The 22,910-nt window shown below is 40.0% G+C and overlaps 1 protein-coding gene across 1 annotated transcript; it reads right to left on the reverse strand.

The window, feature by feature from the left end:
- Positions 1-458: 458 nt before the first annotated feature.
- LOC308082146 (NEDD8-activating enzyme E1 catalytic subunit-like) lies at positions 459-10,211 on the reverse strand. Its single transcript, XM_080423809.1, has 17 exons — positions 10,189-10,211; positions 8,718-8,838; positions 8,459-8,539; positions 8,215-8,297; positions 7,935-8,015; positions 7,056-7,099; positions 6,891-6,955; positions 5,346-5,501; positions 5,118-5,220; positions 4,720-4,833; positions 4,075-4,128; positions 3,866-3,902; positions 2,960-3,041; positions 2,572-2,672; positions 1,948-2,011; positions 1,809-1,863; positions 459-939 (listed from the first exon to the last, which is right to left on the reverse strand). The coding sequence occupies exons 1-17, from the start codon at positions 10,200-10,202 to the stop codon at positions 851-853; spliced, it is 1,344 nt and encodes a 447-aa protein (XP_080279935.1). The 5' UTR covers positions 10,203-10,211; the 3' UTR covers positions 459-850.
- Between the last annotated feature and the right edge of the window lie 12,699 nt (positions 10,212-22,910).

A 22,910-nucleotide genomic window follows, 5' to 3' on the forward strand; every position in this document is an offset into this window, starting at 1 on the left:
TGGTCAAACATTGGCCAAATTGTCAAATAATACAAGAGGCAACAAAATAGCCGATCTACAAGCTCACAACGCCTCACTGTGAGCTTGCAGATCTGCTATTTTCACAATATTTATCTGTGGAACTGAGTCAAACTAAATGCAATGTATACAATTCCAAGTGCTTGTCAGGGTGGGGGATCCCCCACTAGTACAGAACTTACTACGTACACAGTAAAATAATGTACAGAAAGGCTGTTGTATGACTTATATCCCTCAAATACGACATAAACTGGAATCAGAATAAATGCATGCCAGGAAAGCCCTTCACTTTACAGGCCCTGTGAATCCTGCAAAACAGTAAGAATGAGTAAACCCCCCTCGAATATTCAGAATTTCCATTTGAAAATATTTACACCCATCTAGAAAACACTTTCTTGTCATTATAATTCAAACACAAAACACAACAGAGGCAGACCATATAAGAAAAACATCATTTTTTTTATTCCAGTTAACATTAACAAAGTCCAGTGTAGTGGTACATGTATACAGCAACTAAAAGACACTGTCAGAATAAATAACAGATGAATCTGGAAGAGAACTAATTATTTCTCAAGTTACCTCTCCTGTTTTGCACAGAGCTAACACAACAAAAAGAGCCGAAACCCAACAGGGTGTGAACAGTTTGGCTTTCAAGTGCAAAATAGGGACTTCAGTCATTGAGTGAGCAATGAAATAGGGCTGTACTCGTAAAATCTGTGTCTGAATACACTGTAAACCATTGTGGGTTTCCAAATATTATGCACCATATTCATGACTGGCCTAGTAACAACAATGACATCAGATATTTGTAGGAGGAGTAGGCCAGCTTCTCCTATGAGGTAAAGCAAAGTTTGAAGATCATGGTCTGTGGTGTGGTGACATCAGCTACAGCCAGCTCCTGTCCATCTGTCAGCCCCAACTCTGCAAAAAAAGACACAAAAATATTGTCTGGCTGAAAATGTTTGTATGGCCAAGTCCTAATGTGCGATTTGTGAAACATTATGAAAGCCCCCCACACTAGCACGGATTCCTAAACAATTAACACAATATGGAAAATGATGATTTTTTAGTAATATTGTTCCTCTTCAGGTGAAGAAATCACAGATTGAGGCTTTAACCATTGCTTTTATATGAAATATACGGGACTATTAAGATTTTATGGAAGATGCTTCTAACATATTGCTAGTTTGACCACTTCAAATGCTCTAAGCTTATAATAACCGAAAATAGCCACAACTGAACTGAAAAGGACCAGACCATTGACATAAGGCAGTAGTTCTCAAACATTTTGGAGCTCTGACAATACCTGATCTACAAGCTCGTACATTGGACATATTCGGTACACGACACCAGCGCGCAACGAAGTATGAAGCCCTTAACAGTCATTATTTAATTTCAAGTTTTCATAAATTTGATGGACTGGAATATTAGTTAAACATATTTTTGATACATTTAACAAAAGGTACAATATATGAATTTCTTTTACAATATTTTCCCCATGGACCACTTGTAATTATGCCATAGTGGCCAATGAACCATTGATTGATTGATTGAATACTTTTTTAGCAGGATTGTTAACAGTACAGATAGTACAGTCAAAGTTTATGCTCAAAGGATAACACAAAAAGCCCCAGGAGGTTTGTTTCCATTGTGGTCCACATAATACGTCCAATACTGGTAGAAATCTCAGTAGCATCAACAGGTATATTTACAGAGAAAGGAGCAGGGGGGATGCTACTAATGACAGTGATGTAATAGTAAAACAGTTAATAGGGCTATCTTTGCCTCACCCGTCAGTGTTCTCGACAGATTTGGCCGCGTCCTCTGCTCGATTGAAACCACACTCTGTCAACAAAAGGCACACATTAAGAGTCGACACACTAGCTTCATGTCCAGAGAACTAAGAACACAAAATCTGAGGTAATTTACCTGTAAATATAATGTTTTGTTCTTTCCTTCCACTGTCGCGGTTATAGCAGGTGCTTTCATTTGTCTGTGAATGTACAATGTATTTAGTTATTGTTGAAGAATGAACCAGAACAGTTTGTTGATAACAGTACCAAATACAATGAATTAAACATTCATTCTCAAAATTAAAGTTAATCATTATCTACACTACTAGTTTGGCTGCACGATTATTTTGCTTAATATTCTACCCAAAATTATTAATCACAATTGTTGGTAATATATTTTGGGAAAATATGTTTGTTTTATCATTTATAATACTTATATTTACTTTATGTCTTTGTTGGTCATTGTGCTAATCAGTATGAAATGGTATGTGGCCTCTGTGATTTTCTTGTGCTTCTGTGATGGATGGGGAGATGGGGTGTACAATGTTCTGGTTATTAACCCTTGTGTACTGGTGAGGAGACGAGGGCATGGTTGAATGAATTGCCAAGATTCACATTTACAACATTTTAAACAATTTTCGATTAACTGTGCAGCACTGATCTTCAGTGTGAGATAGATTAGTAAACCTCAAACCCCAGCTGAATATGGCTAAAGAGTCCAGCTGGGTAGTTACAGCATATGAATGGTAATAAAACCTACAGGGAGATGTTCTCCGTCATGTAATCAAGCACCTCCTGCAGCTTGGAGGACGAAGAGAAGTGCAAGTCCAGAGGCACCTGGCTGCAGGCTGAGCAGTTTTCCTGGGATCAAAAAAGAACATTGTGTATCTAGTGCAAAACAGTTGACTTGATGTTATGTTACCGTATGTTTATTTATTTGACATCACAATAACTTTGGACGAACCAGATGCATTGTTTCAAGTGTATAGAGCACGAGTGCTAATTTCCAACACCTATCCACAGAAGGCTTTTCTAAATAGAATAACACTAGTGTAAAACCCAATAAAGTACAAAAAAAAAGATCCAATACATTAAACAAGAGTACACATTATGCAGATCATAGTAGCATTGTGTCCATGGAGACAAACCTTTCGCGCGGCCTCAAACGTGTAGGTGTACAGGCCGTCAACGTCATTGAAGACCATGAAGTTGTCGAGAGGAATGTAAGCACTGCAGATATGAAAGGTAATGTTGTGAGTGACAGCACAGTGCATGAACAGTTTACACCCTGACATCCCTATTTTGTGGCAAATCTTCCCAAACGTATTTTTTTTCCCAGTTTCTTTCAAATATAGCAAAAATAGCCGCTCTACAAGCTCACAACGGGCTGCATCACAACCCATTGTGAACTTGTAGATCGGCTATTTTCGCTAGTCGTCGAACAACAAAGTATATCGTCTCTGTCGGGTGGAAGCCTCATACTGTATGTCCAAAACGGTTATCGACTAGGCCTAGGGCATTCATTTACGAACATAGTGTGACGCTGTAGTATGATCAACTAGGCCTAAGGCATTCATTTACGAATAAACACAAAAAGTTAGAATATGGAGATAAGAGGTTTCTGCCCGACGACAACGATGTAGGGCATGTAGGGTTAACGTGCACTTGGTGCATTATGGGCTGTGTCCACCAAGATTTTTTTTTTCTTCCTGAGCGCATTGTATGTTTTCAATTGTTTTCACAGGGAGCGCCACATACTAGTAGTATACTGTAGTTACCTGTGCTATAAACGGCAGCAACGCGACGAGACGCTCTGAGTGTCTATTCGGCGCAGAGCCGTGCATGTTTGGCATTTTTATCTGGTCGCAGAGGTAGAAAATGTACCGCTTTTGGACACTGCGCTTATCATTGTCATTAAAGCAAAATGTCTCCGCCTTCAAGAGCTCCCAGATGAGCGTTTTAGAAGAGCACCTTGCATTTTCAGATGGAAAAAAAGGCTTTTGGTGTACACACGGCCTTAGGATGACTTGTGAACAGCAGAGCTTGAAACCCACCTTGATGCTATTTTGAATACCTCTGTTGCACAAGCAGCTGGAACAAAAAAAAAGAAAAAATGATCAGGATTATGTTGACATAATATTGTTTACAGAAAGTAAGTAGTCTCAATGCTGTGTGGATAATGGAAATCTTTTACATGGCAGGTTATAAAAGACAGGTGGCTTCATAAAGACAGGTGCCCATTAGTGTGTGGTTAATCATTTACCTGCAATAACTGCATTTGTGGAAGCCACAGCTGGGATTATCCTCTTTACGACACCTGACGAATTTTAAATAACATAAATGTGAAAGAAATGTGACACTGTTAGGTATGAAAATATGCATATTTTGTATTCATCATCGCTGGTAGAGACAAATAAACTGCACGTCATGTCCTTTGCTAAATAAGCATATTTCCCATATTTTTCTCACGTTTAAATGTAGGTTTATGCAGATGCGAGTCCATGATATTTATAATTTTCACCCCGCTGCACGATTATAGGAAGATGTGTAGCAACTGTATAAACAAGACACAGAATAATCGAATAATGGCACAGCTCCCCTGTGCAATCTGTATAGATACCTAGTTACAAGGTATGACAACTAGTTACTAGGAAGCAGCAATGATGTGCCACTTGTGCCAGTGTGCTAATGTGAGCTTAGCAGCATAAGGTGAGACCTGAGTGGTGTTGCTCAGTCAGCTGAGCTGTGTGGTTCACTGTGATTGGTCTACTTTTGTAGCGACATAGATTCATAGAGAGAGACGGACAGAGATACAGACAAACCTAGTTCTAGGCGGCTGGCCCCTTCGGTGCCACACCGTAAAAAGCAGTTTGGTGTTGTGTTGCTGACAGAGGTAGTGTGAGCTCACCCTGGGTGAGTCTGTAGGTGACTCCTGTGATACTGAACTCTGCTGCCCTCTCTAGAGACTTCTGGTACACCCACTGGAGGTGCTCTGGGTCATCTCCATCCATTGCCACACCATCTGGTGACAAGCATGCATAAACACATGCACAAGCATACACCAACACACACACACACACACACACACACACACACACACACACACACACACACACACACACACACACACACACACACACACACACACACACACACACACACACACACACACACACACACACACACACACAGTTTTAGTTTGTGAAATTCTGGGAAGCTACATAAGTCTGAATCAAGCTCCTTCATTCTAATAATTGTTATTTTATCTAACGAATCCTCATGAAGAGTGAGTAACTGAGTATCTACCTCCAAAGGGTTTCTCTTTGTGCCATAGCAGCATGCGGACATACTCGACACAATGTTCTGGCAACCGTGGCATGGAGGCTATAGTGCACATGGGGAAGTTGATCTAAGACAACAAAGATACATTTCAAAGGGTGAACTGATCTCCCACATGTACTGTATGTATTGATAGTCTTTGATGACAACTTCACATCATTGGGATGGGCGGCTCCTATCACAATGCTCAGCTACCTGAGGTGGGTAAAGCTCCAGGGTGCAGTCGATGCAGGCGCTCATGCCTGGCAGAATGACTCTTGCATTGCCTTTAAAGCCTTCAGTCCCTCCGTCAATGAAAGGAATGATGGAACTCGGGTCCAGGATACCGTCATCATACACCCGCAGAGACAGCTATGCAGAAAAACACACAAATACTGTAATATAAATTATGAAGTGAATAAGGGTGTCACGATATATCGTCCCGAGACATATCGTGATATTAAAACGTGATGATATGTATCGTCGCGACGTCATACTGTATCGTGATATTTTTTACATTATTGGCTGGTGAAAGTTACAGGAGTTCTTACTGTATGCTGTGTGATATGAAATGAGCCTATGGAGATAAATTAAGTCACTTTCAGTTTAGAGCACTGCAGAGGGGATAGGTGTGTGTCTGTGTCCAGCTGACGCTCGTTAATGTTACATGCATCAAGGCAATTACGTTCTGCATTGTCAAATTGTTCTACATCTAATCTAAGATACCAAGCCAAAGATTTTTACAAGTGACCTTCTCTGGTATTATAGATTTTCTGTTTGAGCTGTTGTTAATAACTAAGCTACACTTGGTTGTTAAAGTTCAGATGACAACAATTTGACTATGAGGTTTGTGGAATTTATATTTATGCAGTATTTATATATTTGTTATTAGTGATCTGTCCTCTGAAATAATGTGGTTTACAGTTAGTGAGAACTTACTTCACTTGTCCATTAAGCTTGTATAATGTTATCTATTTTTGTGAGTAAAGCATTTGTAACTTTGTTTTTTAAAAGGGCTTTATAGATGACGGTCAATGTTGATGATAATTGGGGAGACAAAGGAAAAATATATAATAATCATATCGTATCAATATCGTGAGCCCAATATCATGTATCGTATCGTGAAATTAGTGACACCTTGACACCCCTAGAAGTGAAATTAATTTTGTATGCTTTATTGCTTTTTATTTTTTTCGGCAGTAGCAGAAGCTTCTCTTCACCCAACAGTGAGGAGTTTCACTGGGAGTGCGTAACTCATGTGGAGGAACACACGCTATTCCTCCCAGTTCGGCTTCCTAATGAACAGCTGGCCCGAGCAACCTGTAAACGGAGTTGCTAGAGCAGTGACAGAGATTATCCTCCCCAACCACCTTTCCACCCTCAAACACGGCAATTTGGTTCATTGGAGCACCGGGCCAAGCCGGATGCACTGCAGAGTAATGGTACCGCAGTCTCCACGATAGTGGACCCCCTTGTTTACTTTATTGAGTCAAAAACTGTCTGTGTGGTCAGAAAGGTATTTTGGACAGTTATATAGGAAACATAACAAGGTAAAGATTTTATTCATTAATAGGACTCATTGTCTTCTTAATACAGTATGTCTAATATGTCTTACTTTTAATCTAGGGTTAGTTGCCTAGTTTTACTTATTTTATGATTATTTTTGTTTGATTTTATTTGACCGTGAAGCACTTTACGAACCATTTTAAAAAGGTGCTATACAAATGACGATTATCATCATTAAGAATAGAGGTAACTTACCAGCATACCATTGATCCACCTCCGAGCGACTACAGAGTCCAGTCCACAGACAATGATATGGAATTCTAGGTGAAGACAAAGATATGTAAGCATTGTGAATCTCAATAATAATGACAATGCAGAATCAGAGACAGGCGACGAATAAAACAATATAATGATGCTTACGTCTGTAAAATGTCTCCTCAAAGTCTTGTATTTTCTTAAAATGGCTGTGCAAAGTATGAAGGACAATCTTCTTTAGAAATATGGCTTGCAAGATTTCACAACACATTTTTATTTAGACTTTTTAGCATGGGCTAATGGTTTAGATACTTTAGGTGTGGTACATGGAGAATTCAAACTGAAGCTTTTCAGAAATTAGATATCACGATAACAAATAATATACTGTAGTAACCGTACACAAAAAACATTCAGCTATATTGTGTCAATAATCAGTGTCAATACTCTTGAGTCCGTGGTCTCTAGTTTGAGGGCGGTAAACTGGAGCACTGCATGTCTGTAACCACCCAGCGCAGTGTTTTCTCTGAGTTGCATGCAGGCGCTGACGAAATCTCCTGTCACCACAGAGATTTGTGGTGGCAGGAGATTACCATAGGAGTACTGTACATGTGGATTCATGATGTGGGTGTGTCAGCAATATTCCACTGACAATGTGCCAGTTTGACTATTACATTAGCTCCCATGACTGCCATACAGTAACTAATGGGTAAGAAAAGTGTTATGTCCCCTGAGCCATCATCCCCTTTAATTGGAGAACCATGTAGACTGAATAGAGCGCACAAACCCAAATTAAAATGACAATATAAATTAACATTGAAAGGCACATTTTCTTGCGGTGGAAGGTCCCTTTTCATTAGGCCCACATTTTAGTCTGTGTTAGCACCAGCTGTACCAGTTCCACTGCTGTGTCTAACCTGCGAACACCGCTTACTCCCCTCAAACTTGAAGCCCTTTTCTGGATAATATGTTTAGATCGAGACAATCATCTTCTAATAGAAATCTTTCATCACAATGCACCAGTATGCGTTAATATCAAAAGGATACGGAACCACACAACAACCAGGAATTCGACTGTTAATAAATTCAGCTGCGACGTCTGCCTTGGGTCGACCAACATCTTTAGGCCTAGGGGGGAAAAAAGTGAGCCACATATAAGACCAAACTTGCTTGCTTATTATAATTGATAAATAAATATAAATAATAATTATAAACAATATACAATATTATAAATAATATAAATTGTAAGAAATGTATAAATAATACAAAAATAATTATCACATCACTTAGAAGTGAGCAAAGAAGGAATTGAAACAAAGGTACTAACCTGAAGAGAAACTGTCTGTTGAGGTTGGAGACATCAATGGTGTCCATGTCAACCACATGAATCTTACGAAAGCCTGACAAAGCCTGCTCGATGTTATGACAACAGGAAATTATAAAGTGTAGGCTGTTAGTGCATGGTAACATAACATCTGCATTATTCAGATATCCCCCCCCCAAAAAAAAACTAGGTAGGTGACTGATTCACAACACAGGTTTCTGAGTTTCTGTGGATAGACTATTCGTACCAGGTCTTTGAGAAGCTCACATCCAAGGCCACCCGCACCAATGACAAGAACTTTGCAGACATCCAACATAAACTGCAGTGACTGCAAGGAAAAGGAATATTGTCATAGCATCATATGCTCTACGCCGGTACTAAAGGGTAAATAAACGTTCTGCTCTCAACGGTGTGATTATTATTTACTGCTGTCTGAGCATAAATATGAGTCCATTTTCAAGTTTCCAGATACTTAGAACATAAATGTTGCTTGATCGAAATGTTACCTCGGTGCTGGCTTCAAAGTCAGGGTGTGTGAAGGGCCCGGATCGCTCCAGAAACGTTTTGACATGGTTCCATCTTCCTTCCCATTCGGTCCGATCTCCAATGCCTCCATCCACCACCATCCTTGAAACAACACATATAATCTATGATTATCACATAACACCATCATGTCATATAATTAAAGCATATCACTTAAGTAAACACAAGGACTCCTAGAGCTTGTGAGATCCTGTCAAAACCTCAAATATATACTCTATATACAAACACAAACAACAAACACAAACAAAGATTACTAATACAGTTACTAATACATCAATACAACAAGCCAGGGGGATTTACTAACAGAAAACATTAAAGAGTGAACACAAAAAGACAGTTCTTGCAGCTTTCTTATTTTATGAGACATAAATTGTTTTAATGTGCTGCTTGGCTTCAATCTCAAACACAATGAAAGAAGGTTCGGAATGACAACATTTGGATTTATGTTTATGAACTTTAGCTAGAATAATGATCAAATTGATTATGAATACCTCATTCTTATTATTACTATTATTATTGAAGCCAAACAGTACATTTTGCCAGTAAAAGTTAAAGAACCAACATGACAAGTGGGCGTTCCCTGTGGGGTCTGGTAAGTACAGCTCCAACCAGATATGCTAGGTGGCTTAATGCTAACCTGCCAAATGTTGTATTGTATGATCAACACAATATTTACTAAATAGTCCTGACTGTATATTATCCACGGCTAGCCTAGGCTAGCTGCCAGGGTAAGAAGTAAGTACTACTACTACTATCTATGCGTTAATGTTAGCCAGCTAGTGGTTCACATGACGCTTGTAAGCCAGCTAGCTAATATAGAGCGTCGCAGTTCCCGCCCACTTCCTGTTTTTTTTGGTGCCGGAAGAAAAAACTCAATGCATTTTTCCATTGACATTTCCAAAAATATTTATATCTATTAATTTAAGCCTCGAATCAAGCCATCATGACATGACATGAATCATGACCATAAACGTTTGATTCTGTGATTTTTTTTTTGTTGAAAACGGCAAAACAAAGGGTATTTATTAAATATAGTATATCATATAATTAAATATAAAATAAAAAAAAATCACAGAAAAAAACGTTTTATGGTCATGATTCATGTCATCTCGTGATGGCTTGATTCGAGGCTTAAATTAATAGATATAAATATTTTTGGAAATGTCAATGGAAAAATGCATTGAGTTTTTTCTTCCGGCACCAAAAAAAACAGGAAGTGGGCGGGAACTACGACGCTCTATTAACCTTCCTCCTGCATTGTAACCTCTCAAACAACCTCTCGTCCTTTTTAGCACTAATTTCTCACTCAACGCCGCTACTCTTTTCTAAAAACAGAACATAAAAGAATGTTCCGTCATGCTTATTAGGGTTATTTGAGATCATAAAGCATCTTTCTTGTAGTCATTCACTGGTTTCTGCAGCAGCTCTACTTACGGCTCGTCCGCCATGTTTCTTGTTGTTAAACATCAACAATGCATTTTGGGAGACAGACAGTCACAGAAGCCGTCCAGCGTTGCCAGATTTGGCGAGATAAATAAGTAAACATTTCTATGAAAACAAGCCCAAAAGAAGCGACATGAGCGCTTTAAACCTAGCTACACGGCATGCATCTACAAGCCCACGACGCGGCTTTTTGTGTGAGCTTGTAAATCTGCTATTTTAAAATAAATCTTGAAAAAAAAAAAGCGAAACATTTTGAATATTTTTTAGAAACATTTTAACAACACAAATCAGGTACGGGGGGTGGGGTCCGTCCCTCCCTGGCATTAATTTGGGGGTCCTTGAGCTTCACATGAAAATGTTTGAGAACCACTGGTTTAAACAACATGAGGAAACAAGCCCAAGTAAGCAACTACATTTTACAAACAAGCCCATAAACCCGCAAACTAATAATTTACAAGCAACTTTTACAGAACAACAAGCCCAAAGTCGCTTATAATAAGCTGACATGGCAACACAGAACCCCGCCTAGAGCTACACACAACAGCCAACAGATGGCAGCATCGAGCTTTGTTCTGGCCTCACTGGTAGAGTAGCAGTGAAACAGCAACAAGGGTCCTCATACTTGTTTTAATGTTTATACTGTTTCTATGCAACAAGTTGAGTTTTTCCCCCCCCGTTCTTTCTTTTTTTTTCTTTTACAAGATTCTGGAGACTTGTATTAGTGTCAAAGGGGACAAAGAGTCTTTTTCAGAGGTCAGTGGTAATGACTGTTTAAACACACTCTGGCTCTGTAGGATGTGGCTACAGATTAGCCAATTATCTATAAAAACCAGTTAACAGGCAAGGAGCCAGGGAGAAAATGATTCATCTAGTGAACTAGATCTGTTTCAACAAGAAAGAGTCCTTGAAAATGGCAATTCATCTTATTTGGCCTGGATGCAGACTCGGATCAATAATTCAGAGAACCATACAATATCTCTAGTCTTTACATCACTCCTTACAGACATGATCTAAAGCAGTGGTTCTCAACCTGTGGGAGTGAAGTGACAATTTAAGACCTTTTTAATACCTAAAAAAGAAAGGAATAAAAGAAAAAAGACCTTTACTGAATCAAATGTAATCAACAAACTATACAATAAAAACTGGTCAAACATTGGCCAAATTGTCAAATAATAATAATTGAAAATAGCCGATCTACAAGCTCACAACGCCTGGTGTTGCGAGGCGTTGTGAGCTTGTATTTATCTGTTAATAATAATAATAAGTGCTTGTCAGGGTTGGGGGTCTCCAGATTTTTTTGGGGGGTCCTAGCCTGAAAAGGTTGAGAACTATACTGATCTAAAGGAATGAACAAGAAAACAAACCCCACCGCCCAGTGTTGGGAATTCAACAACGTAACTAATATTACTTGGGTACTGAGTTTAGCTTTGCGTGGCACAAGTCATGAATAAGGCATGAGACACAGACAGCTACTTCTATTTGGTTTAATGGGTTTACTAGTGAGTACAGCTCCCTTTAGTGAGTATCCAATCTACTCTGTGGGCCATAATGTGCTAATGGTTCTTGGTGTTTTAATCTCTCATCACAGAATGATTAATAAACCCTGGATGTGCCTCGGTGCATCTTAAGAGACATGCCTGTAGGCACATTTAACGTCATTAATCCATCTGTCCACATTCCACCCACATTAAAAGAAAATGTGGAATAGTTCCGTAGAGGTCACCAAAATATGCCACAGTGTGCCTACTACTGTGTAAGGTATGCAAATGATATAAACTAGCATTTTGCACAGGTTGGTGATATGATCTGTAATATAAGGGTGTGTGTGTGTGTGTGTGTGTGTGTGTGTGTGTGTGTGTGTGTGTGTGTGTGTGTGTGTGTGTACACAGTAGTACATGGTGCATTTGGGAGAGATTATGGGGAGTATTCAGACATCAGTGCATTGTGTTTTCATGCAGTGTTGAAGCTCTCTCTCTCTCTCTCTCTCTCTCTCTCTCTCTCTCTCTCTCTCTCTCTCTCTCTCTCTCTCTCTCTCTCTCTCGGTGGGTCCAGTGTGGGTGGAGCGCCACACTCCCTTCCTTAATCTTAATGAGATTTTTGTTCCGAGTGACAGCCTCTGAAAACTGATGACTAATAATATCAACCCTTATGATGTCCTTCATAGCTGACTGGCTAGCTGAATCTCATCTCTGTCCCTCTTTTCTATTTGCTTCTGTCCATCTTTTTTCATTTGATTTCAATTATGCCAATATTCCAAACATCACAGCAGTGTGATATGAATCCCATTAACATCCCCTGTGACAACCCATCTGTACGGAATGGTCGAGTGTTGTCTTTGGAACACAGAACATTCTTCAAAACATTTCAAAACACTACAGATGTGTGCTCGGTGCCCTTGTGGTTAGAGTGTCCACCCTAGAGATTGGGAGGTCGGGGGTTTGGGGCCAGGTCACACCAAATACAAAAAAAATTGCACCCAATGCCTCCCTGCTTTGCACTCATCATCAAGGGCTGGATTGGGGGTAACTCCCTGTGACATACTAGTTTCATGTCTAAGGGATGTACTAGTATCAAGCCGGCAAGCCGCCTCATGCTACAGAAACAGGACATATAGGCTCCTGAGCTATGTGGGCCACATGGCAGATGATGGCACCGCAAGGCTTACTTACTACAGTGGTTGCCAAACTGGGGGTCGGGGTCCCCAAATTAGTTTGGGGGTCCCCAGATGATTAGCTTAAAGGTAGGGTAAGTGATATTTTTTGGTTAAAACAAAAAGTATTTTGTTAAAAGGTTAAAATACTATATTCTGATAGTAATCATTGCTATAGAGTGTTTGTTCAGTAACAGATGTCTCCCTGTCTCTCCAGCTCTTTAATAAATAGAAAATAAGTTTAATTTGTATAGTGTTCCAGTTCCAATTTTGCATGCTCATTTCTTAGTGTCATCACTTCCAATTTCACTTGTTTAATCTGTATCCTGATTGAGTTCTCTGTCCTGGTTGGATAAAATTGGAAATGAAACTGAAACTGAAACGAAAATGCATTTTCTGTTTAATAAAGAGGTGGAGAGACAAGGAGACTCCTAATACTGAACAAACACTCTATAGCAATGAGTACTATCAGAATATAGAGCTATTTAACAATTATTTTAACCAACGCAAATCACTTACCCTACCTTTAATGTGCAACATTGTTTTCTCACTCATTAGTAAACAAACCAATCTGCACATTTCTAAAGTTAACATTTTAGTATTTTTAGTATTTTAACCTACCAAATTGTCAAATATTATGTTTGGCTATTTTCACAATATTTATCTGTGGAACCGAGTCAAACTAAATGTAATGCCTGCAATTCCGAGTGCTTGTCAGGGTGTGGGGTCCCCAGTTCAAATATGATTAGCCTATTTTGGCAGGTCACGGCCTGAAAAGTTTTGGAACCCTTGACTTACTACAGGTGTGTGTGTTGTGAGCTTATAGATTGTACGACAAAGTATAAAACGGCGCTGGTTCTGAAGCATCACGTGGTGCCGTTGAGTGTGTGTTTACTCCAAAGTAGGGCAGCTGCCCACCGCGGGTCAAACAACGCTCCCGTACAGACACATTTGTGTATGTTTTATTGAAATGCCATCTATCATTCCCCCCACCTTGTGGAGGGACATTGTGAATGTCATCCAGTGCCTTTGAGGTGACCCGACCCGCTGCCATCCATCACAGCCAAATGTCATTAATGTATCCATGAAGGGTTTGAATTGACCAGAGCAGACTTGATGACAGCAGGCTATCTGTCATATGACAAGTGGTCGGGCAGAGGAACCTCAGAGACAGTGGTGGAAGAAGTACTCAGATGTTTTACTAAAGGGGCATGAAACCCCAGGCCGATTTTGTAGTTTGCTTTCCAGTTTAGGTTAAAAACTACAGAAGATTAAAAACATGGCAGACTAGTAAAAAAAACACAGCTGCACCAAACACCAAATTAATAATGAGTGTGTTAGATTTTCATAGGCGTGTCCAGAGCCAAGGGCATGCCAATGTGCAAGCATGATAGACAGTATTTACACACCTAAAATGTAAAACAACCATTAGGCTATTAACCCTCGTAGGGTCCTCGGGTCCTTTTAACCCGGTTTAACATTTTCAACATGAATTAAAAGTATGTAAAACAATTTTGTTCTCTATGAAACTTCTTCTATTTGCCTTATTTACTGTACTAAACATGTGATATGAAAATGAAATTTTTCATTTTCATGAAAATGAAAATTTGGGTCAAAGTGACCCGAAGGCCCTGGGTGTGACTAAAACACGAAGACCCTACGAGGGTTAATTTCATTAGCTGCAGCTGTATTGCTTACATCACTGTGAACTAGAAGGTCAGTGTTATGCAGCTTACCATGTTTTTACTCTGTCGTTTTTTAATCTGAAGTGGAAAACAAACTACAAAATCAGTCCACAGTTTCATTCCCCTTTGCCACAATGAAGAAATACTGCTACAAGTCAAATTCCTATATTCAGAATTTTACTTGAGTAAAAGTACAAAAGTATTGGCATCAAAATATACGTACAGTACCAGATTTAACATACCCGTTATGTAGAATGGTCCACTTCAGCCTATTATTGGATTGTATTTAGTGATGTATTCATTTATAAATGTATTCATCCTTTTAATGTTGCACCAGGTGGGGATGATTTTAATTACTTTATTGTGCTGCTGGGTAAGCTATAATCATACATAATAAATTATCAGTTAATATGTTTTGTATTAATTATCAAAATATGCAAAGTAACTAACTAGCTGTCAAATATTTGTAGTAGTGGATTAAAAAAGTACAATATTTGCCTCTGACATGTAGTGGCATAGAAGTATAAAGTTAACAAAAAATGTAAATACTCAAGTAAAGTAAAAGGACCTCAAAATAGTTTTTAAGTAGGCTACATGAGTTTATACTTCGTTACTTTCCATCCCTGATCAGTGGGCTACTTATAACGTTTTTGTCGTACGGCCAAATGTTTACCTTGAAAATATATAATTGTATATGTAGTTTGGGGCTTTCAGTATGCTGGGAACTGGAGTTATGGCTGTTTAAACCTCAGCCAAAAGGAGCACAGAGGGGGCGGAGCAATGGTGCACCTGTGGCACCCAGGGCCCCTGGGGTCACACGTGGTCCCTGGTGTGGCTATTGTGATGGCAGACCCCTGACCAGTGTTGGTGCCAAGTTTGGTTTTGGACGTATGAGGTTTCCACCCAACAGAGACGATGTAAGTAGGAATGCTTTAGGCTTCAGAGAGTGCACATCTTGTTTGCTCAACACCACACAGTGTGTAATTTGTCCGTAGGACATGAGTTGGCAGGTTCATGATTGGCCAATATATTTAATTCCATTTAGGCTACCATACAGTTTGCCTTCCGTCAGGACTTGTAAAGCCGGTGCTGATGGTTGATAACCGTGATCTGTCACTGTGATGTCCCATGTAGGGCACCGAGCAGCGCTGTCAGCCGGAGGAGGAGGGGGACAGGGGACGGGGGGGGGACACTACACACTACACAGTGATGTTGTGTTGACTTGTGGTGAGTGATTGATGACTCTCCATGTTGTACTGCTTTGATTAAGACGCCTGTGATTTATCGGCACTGCTCACAACATCATTAAACTCTCCCTATATACACTGTTGTCTCTCTGATCCCTGCGTGTGTGTGTGTGTGTGTGTGTGTGTGTGTGTGTGTGTGTGTGTGTGTGTGTGTGTGTGTGTGTGTGTGTGTGTGTGTGTGTGTGTGTGTGTGTGTGTGTGTGTGTGTGTGTGTGTGTGTTCTCCTTACAGTATTGTGAAGGTATAAATCTGAAGGCTTGCCTAATACTCAACAGTTTTTTTGTATTAAGGCAGGAAACATCCCTTGTTGCGCGTGAGGCACTTATTAAATGATTTTCTACGTGTGATGGATGTGTTTACTTTTAACTGTAATTGCCTGGAGTGTCTTCACTTCATTGTTTGCCGAGAAGCTATGCCCCGTAAATAGATCTTATCTCCTGTGAAAATGCATTGTTGCCTGCCGCACGTGATGGCTCAGGTCTGTGGGTTTTGGTTCGCCTTGGTGTCTTCAATTTGACAGAGTGGAAAAAGCGAGATAACAGTGAACCCACGACAAGGGCCTGAGATTCCATCTGAAATGTGTTTTTCTTGCGTCAATAAACAGCTCAACATAATGGACAAAGATTCAGGCTTTGTTTGGCTTTCACGCGGTAAATAGCCATAACTTGTAATTTTTACTCAAGTATTTTTTATAAGCAAGTTCTTAACCTTGTCCTTAATATATTTGACGGGCAACTTTTACTGACTCAAGTACTGGGGTTGAGTGCTTTGTCCACTACTGCTTAGATGTTTCTAAGATGTTCAGTAATACTACATCTTCCTGGTGTGAGGGGTGGGTGGGGCATCATTGCTGGTTTGCACTTTGTACTTCCTGTTTCTGATGGGCTGGGCCCCACAGGCGAGTTGTGCTGCTCGGCACTTCCTGCCTGAGGGGTGGAGGGCTTTACCGTGACCTTGCCTCACATGTTTTGTTTCCCCGCTGTTTAGTCCCCAGACAGGAGCTTTTCTAAGACGGAGGAAAGGCATAAGATGTGGATCAAAACATTCTGATCATCTTACAACGGAGAAGCTGGAGGTTTCCCAAACATACGGTCGCAACCCAAAGCGGGTCAAATCCGTTTGTGGGTTTATGGGTTGCATAACTATCATTTGATTTCATTTGATTTTTCAATTATGGCCATATTCCAAACAGCATTTAGGAATGCCATTAACATCCCTATAACAACACATTTGTTTGGAATGGTCAGAAGGCCCTGTTGTTGTCATTTGAACACATCCGCTACTGTACTTCCACTTTCAAACTAGTGTCCCTGTTTTGGGCTTGTCATTATAGGATAACATTCTTCAAAAATGTCAAAACACTACAGATGTGTGCTCAGTGGCCTTGTGGTTAAAGTGTCCCCGGCCAGGTCATACCAAAGACAAAAAACTGGGACCCAACTGGGGCCCTGCTTGGTATTCAGTATCAAGTGTCATGTCCAGGGGGTGTACTTGTACATCATGGCTGTGGAATGTACTTGTACAACAAGCCACCTCGTGCACCTTTCCTACAATTTTCCCCCCACCTTACCTTTTCCCCCCAGACATCTATCAGCATATTTTCAGAAATGTTCCAAAATAATGTTTGTATGTTTTGGCACCAAATTTCTCTTCTGGGTCTCGAACTGAACATGTTTGGGAATCACTGTTCTACTGTAATGTATGTATGTATGTAGTCCATCTAGTGACTTTTTTGTGTTAAAACAAAATGTTTATTGTTAATGTTAATATTCCGAAAGTAGTCATTGTTATAGAGCATTTGTTCACTAAAAGGGTTCGATCTGTCTCTCCAGCTCTTGAAGAAAAAAAATCAGATGGGTTACAAATTTCATTAAATCCTCAAAGATGTATCAGCTTGTGTTCCAGTTCCATTTCTTCCCTGCTCATTTATTTGTGTCATCACTTTCAATTTCACTTGTTTATCCTGCATCCTCTATAGGTTCTCTCACCTGATTGGACAAAATTGATATCATGACCTGTTTACTACAGAGCTAGAAAGATGGTTAGCATTGGTTACTGAAAAAACACTATGGCAATGATTTTTAAACATCATTCACTGCCATTCATGTTGACATGGGGAGGAAAAACACTGCAAGACTTTAAAATGTCTGGGTATAGTATGTAATTCACCTTTTTGAATGTCACTACTTTATCTCAAATTAATTACTCTAATATAGCCATTGATGCTTAAAATGCGTTTTTGAACTCAGATTTGAACTTGAATAGGACTTTTAACACCTCGTTTTAGCTAACATTTACAAATAAACACCACATCTAAAGGGGGGGGGGTCTAATGTTTACAGTATGTAAACTATGTGGCCGATATTGACAATGGACTTATGGACATCACAATGACATTGCACTAAAACTGGTATGGTCCTTTAACCCTATGCAGATTTTTATCACTATAGAATGTTAATATTATCTGTGATGTATTTTTCCTATAAGACCCTTTATGCTTACTGTGGCTCACTGTGTCTTTCCAGGGCAGTAGAGGAATATTACCACAAGAAAGCCATAAGATGCTGGAACGGAAATTTCCTCTCTGGCTATTTCAACAACGGTTATTCCTGCTTGCACTTCCTATTTCCTGTCCTCCTCATTATGCTTCCTGTTCTGCCATTCCTACTGTTCCTCCGTCACTATTGTGTCCCCCTCCTTGATGAAAAGAGATTGTGTTGGGAGACAACATCCATTCTGTCAGCAGTCACCCAAGAATTTCCTCCAATCAATCGGACGCCCCATGGATTGAGGTGGCAATCGTCAGTTCATGCTTGGAATTCTCTATTCAAGTGTTGGTAGATGTCAGTTTAAGGAGCCACCTGGCTCAGGGTATAATTTTTCAAAGATGTGTTTGCTGTAGAGGCACTCAACCGAATGATGTATGCACATTGATTGTACTACGTTTGTCTGCGCAGACTGCGCGCTGTTCACACCCTGAAGCCTGTTTTACGCTTCGTCATATTAGAGGTTTCATAACTACAGAAGTTCTTCATAATATTAGTCGACTACTTCGTCTTTTAACTTGTTATGTAATAACGACACAGAAAAGGGGAGTTCTAGGTAACAATGAAAACCGTTTTTTGTAAAACAGGAAGTTCAAGCACTCTACTGCAGACGGTAGCAAGTCACACAATATGTAGGACCTGCAGTTTATAAACAAAAATCTAATTATGTGGATGTCAGGATCCACATGGTGGATATGGATCTATAGTCATCTATGATGTGTCCATGGCACATGACTCCATATTTGGGTAAATATTTCCAAAACAATTCAAAAAGTAAAGGGGGAAAAAAAGAAATGCTTGGAGGTGCTATATGGCAGTGTGAAATTTGGTGCTGATCGGTCCAGTGGTTTTCGATTAGCCTCGGATAAGCACACAGACCAACCCTCTAAGACCATATGGTCGCCAGCAAAATTATAGCATCAACATTAGTTTTACCACTTCAACCCGGCCTACAGTATAGCTATTTTAAAATAGCGCATCTACAAGCTCACAACGCATCACGATGCAACGCGTTGTGAGCTAGTGAAAGAGATTCAAATAATCGTGGAAAAATATGACAGATTTGGAATATTTTTGAAACATTTTAACGACAAAATGTTGGGGGTCCTAGACATGAAAATGTTTGAGAACCAGTGGGTTAAGAGCATCAGGTTTAAGCTGCCCTGAGTCCTGTTCAGCCCTACGTTTCATTCTCTCTCCTCTTTCCTCTGCGGTGTGCAGGCCAGGGTGGAGCTATAGGAAGTGGGATATATCCTTCCTCTCTCTGCCGAGGACATGACTGAGGGGGTGGCTGGAGAAATGGATGGCTGGGCACTGGGGGTCCTGGCTGCATCTACCAGTGAATGGACCACAGATACAGCTAGGAGGAGCTCATGGCCTCCTTAGCTATGAAACACACAGGTATCAACCATAGTGTTGGACTATATCGTTGCTGTCGGGCAGAAATCCTCTTATATCCATATTTTAGTGTTTTTCTGTACAATTAATGCCCTACTTCATCATTATCCTACAGCGTCACACAAAAGCATCAAAAGCATAAGATCCACAAGCTCGAAACGCGGCCGAAGAAACACGGTTTGAACTTGTAGATCTGCTACTTTTGCTGTTTTTGAATTTGAATCCTGACAGTTTTGGAGACACCCGACAGAGACGATATGTAAGTGTAATGTCAAAGTGTAATTTTACAGTTTTAATGGCCCAATAGGTTCGCACAAAAGAGTTATCCGATAAAGACCTGCTGCTCTTTGACTACACTGCACCTTAATTGAAGTAATATGTGTCTTTAAGAATGTCTTTTAGCCATGTAATATCCCAATTCTCTGAGGCTGGTTCAGTGCAGGGAGATATACTGTATATCGTATGCCCCATCCTCCGATTGGAATGAGTCATTTTATATGCACATATAATGGAATTTAATATCCACTCTGCATGGGGGTAATGAAAAGAGTTGTAATGTATTTCAAGGCTTTATTGCTGGGATTTCTACAAAGTGGAGTGCCATAATCATAACTCCCGGGTCTGTTATTTGAGGACACTATAGCTCATGATAACACTGTGCACATTAATGAATCATACGATTATTCATTTGTGATCCACTTATTACTGATCTCTGTGGAGGCTAGCAGTCCGCATGCAAAGATGCCTCTTGATCTTGAATAATCTGTGCTAATCTATTCACACCTATAGTACCAACTATAATAGCAATATTGCACTACTTTCACATCTGTTTGATATTAATTATACTTCCACCAGTTTGACAAGTAGACTCGTTATATGAACTATTCCCCTGATACAGTAGGTTCACGCCAAGAGATATGAATTACTGCAGTTGTGTTCTCAAAGTGAGGTCTGGGTACATTTTTATTTATATATTTTTGAAAAAGCTGGTGCATTTTTTAAGCAATCTTGATTTTTAAAATAATTTTAAAAAGTTTTTAACACAAATCTTCTCTTATGGGGGTCCCTGGCACAACATATTTTCAGTTGGGGGTCCGTGGCCAAAAACATATACAATTGGTCGGTCCTTGACATGAACATGTTTGAGAAGCACTGACTTACTGTATGACTGACATTGATCCAGTGCTGCTTGACAACTGAAAAACACAGCAGTTGATTTCTCATTCAAGAAACAACATGCAACCTGTCATATGCTGTTGAGCTCAATGTTCTCCCCAGCTCGTCATAATGACTTCATTACAGCACAATTGAAATGGGATCTTGATTAAAAACAATTTAGGTGGCAACTTATTTATCAAAATGGCAGCCAAGTGAGGCTTATGAGCTCCTGTGGACCAATCAGAGGCTTAATGTTTGCCACTTTACGCTAGACACGCACGCACGCACGCACGCATGCACGCACGCACGCGCACACGCACACGCACACGCGCACACACACACACACACACACACACACACACACACACACACACACACACACACACACACACACACACACACACATAAATGCACTCATCTCTCCCCATAGTCCAGTCTGATCATCTTACTCTGAGACAATTCTCTCTCTCCTGTTCAGTTAACCAGGACAAAGTATCTCACTAAAACCCAGTACTTGAGTAACTTTGTCCTGGTGTACTTGTTTTAAAAAAAAACGATTCAAAGGTACAAATTACAATGTACATTTTATTTTGAATATCAATGCATTACAGTGTTAAAATGTAGAACATTTCCAAAGAATTCCTCAACATTTAAAATAATTTAAAAAATCTTTAAAAAGGAATCAGGAAAATGCAAACAATTTCAATACATTTTTAATTTTGAAAATAGCAGATTGTAAAAATGTACTAAAGTGAAGTGCTACCACCAGCACCACTTCACATAGACAGACATACAAACGCACAAACCCAAATGCACACATCTCCTCTCCCCATAGTCCGGTCAGATCATTTTACCCTGAGAGAAACAGCGCTCTCTCTCCCATGACTGAGGTAACGGTATACGTGTGTCACTGTCTCCCAGCATCAGCCTGACTGATTGCCAGTGTTGACACACGCCTGCTTGTGGTGCTAACACACCCACATGCCCAGGAAATTAAACGCTCTGCTGCAGGTAATAAAGAGAGTAAATCCTGGTTGTGTGTCTTCTGATGGCTGGGGCGGTGACGGCGACAATGCAGGGACCAGTGGTTTTTAGCCATCAAGGGCAGAAGGGATCACAGAGCAGCACTTTCAATCAAAGCTGTGAGTAAAGGCAGTTTAGGTTTTCTGTATTTCACGATGGCTGCTTGATTATTTTAGTGATAATCAACCAAAACATATAGGCGTTATATTGAGAAGTGTTGGCTTTAGTGCTTTAGAGTGCAACACAGCACATGACAGCTATAATGATGGAAATATAAATGTTTGTAATTGTTTCATATGTGTTTGTTTATTTTATTAATGCCAGTCACACTCCACAGTCACATGCCTGTATATTAAAGTATTTTGAGAACCAGTGGTTCTCAAACATTTTTATGCCAAGTGCCCCCATGTTGATACCGTATGTATTTCCCCACCGCGAACCCCCATTTCAAAAGATGTTGTGCCAGGGACCCCATAAGAGAAGATCAGGTCAGGATGTGAAAATAACCGATCTATAACCTCGCAACGCGTCCCATCGTGACTGTTGTTGAAATAAAATAGACTTACCTGTTTTAAACTGTTTTGCTGGGAATCCCCTGGAACCCCCTCAAGGACCCCTGGGGGTTTCCGGACCCCATCTTGAGAACCAGTGCTGTTAACCTTTCTCGTATACTACTGCAGCTGCTGTATATATATAATACAAATCTTCAGTTTATTCAATGTATCATAAGTCACCTGAATTAGCTGTCTACCAACCCAGAGTGTATTCAGCCCATGGGATATGAGATACTGCGAGAGAGGTCAATAAATCAGCATAATATGTCAAAAAAGACATGCAGACATAAGGATTCCACGTTTTATTTAAACATTCTCATCTATTTCCAATTCCAGAGGCTTTGGGGACGTTCCAATCTCAGCAGCAAGAAAATGCACCAGTACACAATGGCATACATTTCAAAGAGTTCAAGATAAGATATGCTGTTTATGTAATAATTCTTCCTCTTAGG

The sequence above is a fragment of the Gymnoscopelus braueri genome (genome assembly GCF_963280865.1).
Source record: "Gymnoscopelus braueri genome assembly, chromosome: 3".
NCBI lineage: Eukaryota > Metazoa > Chordata > Actinopteri > Myctophiformes > Myctophidae > Gymnoscopelus > Gymnoscopelus braueri.

Excerpts from the sequence above, each read along its gene's own strand:
- LOC308082146 (XM_080423809.1), bottom strand. Across the intron at positions 7,100-7,934 it reads CCTGGTTGTTGTGTGGTTCC|CCATTTTAAGAAAATACAAG; the intron begins GTATCCTTTTGA and ends TACTTTGCACAG. Across the intron at positions 2,673-2,959 it reads CGTTTGAGGCCGCGCGAAAG|GAAAACTGCTCAGCCTGCAG; the intron begins GTTTGTCTCCAT and ends TTTTGATCCCAG.